Source organism: Abrus precatorius, unplaced genomic scaffold (assembly GCF_003935025.1).
Source record: "Abrus precatorius isolate BTA unplaced genomic scaffold, Abrus_2018 Scaffold3, whole genome shotgun sequence".
NCBI classification, from domain to species: domain Eukaryota; kingdom Viridiplantae; phylum Streptophyta; class Magnoliopsida; order Fabales; family Fabaceae; genus Abrus; species Abrus precatorius.
Genome location: NW_020874373.1, coordinates 12,111,370 through 12,115,756, shown reverse-complemented (window position 1 = coordinate 12,115,756; position 4,387 = coordinate 12,111,370). Strand labels below are relative to the sequence as shown.

The following is a 4,387-nucleotide window of genomic DNA, read 5'->3' as shown; positions in this document are numbered from 1 at the left end:
CTTTGTTTGCATTGTCTTTTAGAGAAATGTTAGCAACATACTTCTTATTATTAGTTAAAAATTATTAAAATAAAAGAAAAAATATTAATTTAAGAGAAAAAAAAAAGGTGAAAGTCGCATTCCTCTGGTACCTTATATTACGAGGAGGGTTAGAGGTTAATGCAACCTTCTTTTAAGGGCAGCATGAGTGCATGGTCATTTTTCAGAGTTTTAAGGTCGAGTATTGCAGCCCCCAACCCATTTTACCTTCCCACCTAGTGTCGGAATTGATCCTTTCACGTAAAATTTTACACAACAGGGCTCTGCAAATTTTGTTAGTGATTACTATCAAAATTTAAGTACATGTATTAAAAGAAAAGGCGGACACAAAAATTCTATATAATCTTACACTTATGAATATCTATTAAGATATAAACAATTTTCACATACTAAGATTAGAGAAGATCAATTTTTTATCTTCTTCTTGTATTGTTCTTTTTACGAGCCAAACAGCAACATTATTATGCCAGATTGAATACTAATCGAATGAATCTTCTCTGTTTCAGCTAAACATTATAGTATGAACTATGTTCTCCCATTAATTATTATAGACATGTTTTGTCTTGAAGAGATGTATTACAAGACCAAAAAAAGGTGCTAAAAGAAAACTGCAACCTATACACTGCTTTTCATGTCGCGGTACACATGTTACAGCCTGAAAAATTATCCGATCAAATGCACGTTTCCAAGTTTATACCGTTAGTGAAGCATGACATGACATCGTTCTTTGACAAACTAATCCTTCACATCTTCACACTTTTGGAAGGGTGAATCTGCTTAATTTACTAAGTTCTAAGGTATCAAATCAATGATGCTATTCCACAATTTTGGTTGGCCACAAGTTCTTCCACCTTGTAATTTCATCTTCACTTTGCAGCTTCCTAATTCCACCATAAAAACCATCTACTTCATTGCCTTGTTCTCTATGATGCTTCCTGTTTATCACAGTTTGTCTCCATCTAGAACCAGCCGTGTACTGTGTGAACTCCAAAAGCACCATATCTGTCAGCAACACTTTTTTGTCAGTTCTAAAACTTTGTTTAGGAATTAGCACAACCAGAGGGGTTATACATGCGTTATGAGTGAGTGTATATCTTTTATTATATAAGACAAGTAATTCTTGACAAAAAAGACTATAGTAGCTTATATTTTCTCCTTATCAATAAAAATGTTTTTGTTTTCCATATGATGAAAACCCAAATTCTACTATACCCATGATTTGAAGTTCAGAAAAGTATAAAATGTACAAGTGAATAGTTCTTACCATTATTGTGACAATGGCAATGGTTCCCTTGCCCTTGACATTTTTCCAAATGACCAATAACACCATACCACCAGCCTACAATAAAACACTTGTACAAATTATTGCATGTCATGACCAAATTCATGTTAACAAAAGTGTGATAAAACCATTTACCAGAGATAATTCACAAATTAGTCCAACAAGACACAAACATTGACAACAGTGCAAAACAAGGACATACCATAAGGAAACTCTTTGTTTCTTCTCCACTGGATCTCAATATGGTCTCCAGGTCTTAAGTCATCCAAACAGTCAGAGATATGAAGAGCGTGTGGAGAAGAGTCAATTGGTGGCACTCTCAGCCGGTCCCATTGTATGTTTTCCTCAGTTGTCCATCTCCCATGTGGTGAGTACCTGTCACAAAGCATGAGCTTATCAACCTTCCAGAATTTGGTAAAAGAAGCCATCCTATAAAAGGTTATGCTGCTAAGATTTTGGTGTGATTTTAAATTCTAACCACAGGGACACTAGGACAGACACAGACAAGTAGTTTGGCATGTAAGCACAACTTTGAAGGAGTCAACCTTTTCACATACCTTGCCAGAAAAGTGTCAGTTCTAGAGTCATAGCAAAGTTGGGCATCATAACATGAAAGCATGAACCCGGCATGACCATTCTGACAATGGAAAGTGTGAAAAAATCAGACAAAATCCCGAAAGGCAGAATTGCTAAGCACAATATTTGTAGTTTTAACCATTCAGATTAGAGAAGCATTCCTACTAGTAACACATAAATCAGATTGTGTAACCAACCTCACGGTTATAGACTTGAGCTGGGAACCAAAATTTGCCAGTCTCAAGAGAAAGATATAGAGCCACTATTGAATCATCTGGTGAGGAGCTCCTTGATTGTGTGCCGTTTTCTGATTTTGATTTAATCCATAGGAAGGGTTGAAATCCATGAAGGAAAGCAAATATTCCTTTCTGACTGTGCTGATTGGAGATCTTTTCAGTGTTTTGGGAAGCTACGTGCAATTTCCATTGTCTATATGCAGCATCACCAAAGACTTTACCCCATTTCCTTTCCATGTGTTTGTTCCATAAGTGATCACTTCTACTTCTTTCCCTGAGAGATGTGCATACTGTTCCCAAACTACATAATTCAGCTGGTGAAAGGTGCTCAAGGATACACTCCAATGGCAAATCAGGCAAATCCAAGAGAGAAACCTTACTTTCCTCTTCTCCATTCTCCACTTTAGATACACAACTCTTCTTTTTCAACGACATGCCAAGAGAAAACTGAAAAAAGCTAGAAGGGTTGCTTCCTTTCCTGAGCCGAGAAACCAGCCAACTTGAAAGACCCCCCAAAAAACCGCTTGACACAAGTTTGGTCCCACTTTCCCCAGATGAAAAAGGCTTACTGGTAAAGGACTTGGAGAGAATGAGAAAGGACACAAAAGATATAAGGAAATAAAGCATTGTAATTGGAGGTCAATTTATCAAAAGGGTCTAATTGAGATTGGCAGAAGCTGCATCAAAAAGCTGAAACTCAACACAAAATGGTTTTCTATTAGAGAGAAACAAGATCCACCAATGGAAGAGGAGAGTGGTGGTTTGGCCAAACCGATGGCTTTTGTCTAACTGTCTTAGAGCAATGCTCTGAGAGAAGGACTTGTGTAAACTACACAACCGACAAGCTTTCACAGCTGGTTAGTTAAAAAGCACTTTCCTAATTGAACACAAAACAAACATCAAGGATGCTACTTAAAATTGTGTTAGCATCTTCACACAGTGAATTCCCACAATGGAGAGAGGCAATATGTACGGGCAGTGGGAGGCAGCTGTTCAGTGATTGATGGAGAGGTGTTGAGAGAAGGGTAGCAAAGCAAAACAAAGCATTATACTACTTGCTTAGATTCCAACGATGATGACACCAAAAGAAACATGGTGGATCAAATTTTTAATCCAACGGAGCTTGAAATCACATGATTATGAGAATAACAAGCTGAAATCTAGGAGATTGAAGGAAATACAAGCCACGTGGGATGAGTTAGGCAACAATAATTGTACCAATTAATGCATACACTAACAATTCAAAACGGAAACAACAAAGTTTAGCATATCATACTATATTTATAACAATTTAAGAAAAAAAGAAAAGGAAACTTATATGGCTATGAAATAGCAAGTGGGTCCCTTTGAATTCACCTAAAGTCACTAACTTTTTAATCAGAGAGTCCCCTTGTGTGTGGCGTGTTTTTGAGTAAAGAAGAGAAGAAAGTGACTATTATCTAAAATTGAATGATGGGTTTTGAGGGGTTTAATGAATTACATAGGTGGGTGTGGGTGTGTTAATGTGGTTTGTTACAACTGTGTCATAAAAGTCTACCTGTTTTCTTTGCCTAACTTCCACCAAACTCTATACTCTCCACTCAAAAGAAAAGAGGCAGACAAGAAATATTGTGAGATTATGAATGAGTCCCTACTGAAGAACCAAAACTGTGTCCTTCAATTGATTAACACCTCATAAAATCAATCTTATTTATTGCTATCCTCGCAGAAAGGACACGGGGCCTCTTCCCTTGCATTGTTGCGTGTGATATTTCCAATGTCCTTCAACTTTGTTTTTCACTGTATTAATCATGCTTTAAGCCAAATACTATTCAGAAAACAAAATTATTAAAATGTCAAAGAAAAAAAAATAAACAAAATGACACATAAGAAGAATGTTAATGAATATCATTAAGACAATCAAAGTAAAAGAATTTTATGAAAAATATTATTCATGTAATTTTATCATTTTTTATAAAAATATTTATTTATTTATTTATTATTTACACTTAATCCTATATCATTTTTGTTATTTTAAACATCCTAATAATCTTTTTTACTCTAATAAAATTACTGAAAAAGCTTCTTAATCAATCTCAACCTATTCACGTTTTCATGCTTCAGCAAAAGCAGGACAAAAAATATATACGTTTTATAAATACATTTTTTTGGCAATGATGGGACCCAAAAAAATTGAAGAGCATTAAGTGCAGTCGAGCAAATAAATGCAAGTTGCTTTCAGTGAATTACAGTTGCATTTGTAAGTGCAACCAAC

The 4,387-nt window shown here is 35.5% G+C and overlaps 1 protein-coding gene across 2 annotated transcripts; it reads right to left on the bottom strand.

Moving 5' to 3' along the window:
- Positions 1-438: 438 nt before the first annotated feature.
- Positions 439-3,387, bottom strand: LOC113861836 (F-box protein At2g26850-like). Of its 2 annotated transcripts, XM_027494897.1 has the most exons (5): positions 2,095-3,387; positions 1,879-1,958; positions 1,524-1,696; positions 1,304-1,378; positions 439-1,041 (listed from the first exon to the last, which is right to left on the bottom strand). In XM_027494897.1, exons 1-5 carry the CDS (start codon positions 2,758-2,760, stop codon positions 854-856), a joined length of 1,182 nt encoding a protein of 393 aa, XP_027350698.1. In that variant the 5' UTR covers positions 2,761-3,387; the 3' UTR covers positions 439-853. The 2 variants fall into 2 exon arrangements, with proteins under 2 accessions (XP_027350698.1, XP_027350699.1); XM_027494898.1 differs by lacking the exon at positions 1,304-1,378 and having other exon boundaries at positions 480-1,041.
- Between the last annotated feature and the right edge of the window lie 1,000 nt (positions 3,388-4,387).

Bases quoted from the DNA above. Each gene is read 5' to 3' on its own strand.
- LOC113861836 (XM_027494897.1), bottom strand. From the start codon at position 2,760: ATGCTTTATTTCCTTATATCTTTTGTGTCCTTTCTCATTCTCTCCAAG. The intron at 1,697-1,878 runs GTATGTGAAAAG...GCTTTGTGACAG, and splicing joins ACTGACACTTTTCTGGCAAG to GTACTCACCACATGGGAGAT. The intron at 1,042-1,303 runs GTAAGAACTATT...TGTTGCTGACAG, and splicing joins TTGCCATTGTCACAATAATG to ATATGGTGCTTTTGGAGTTC.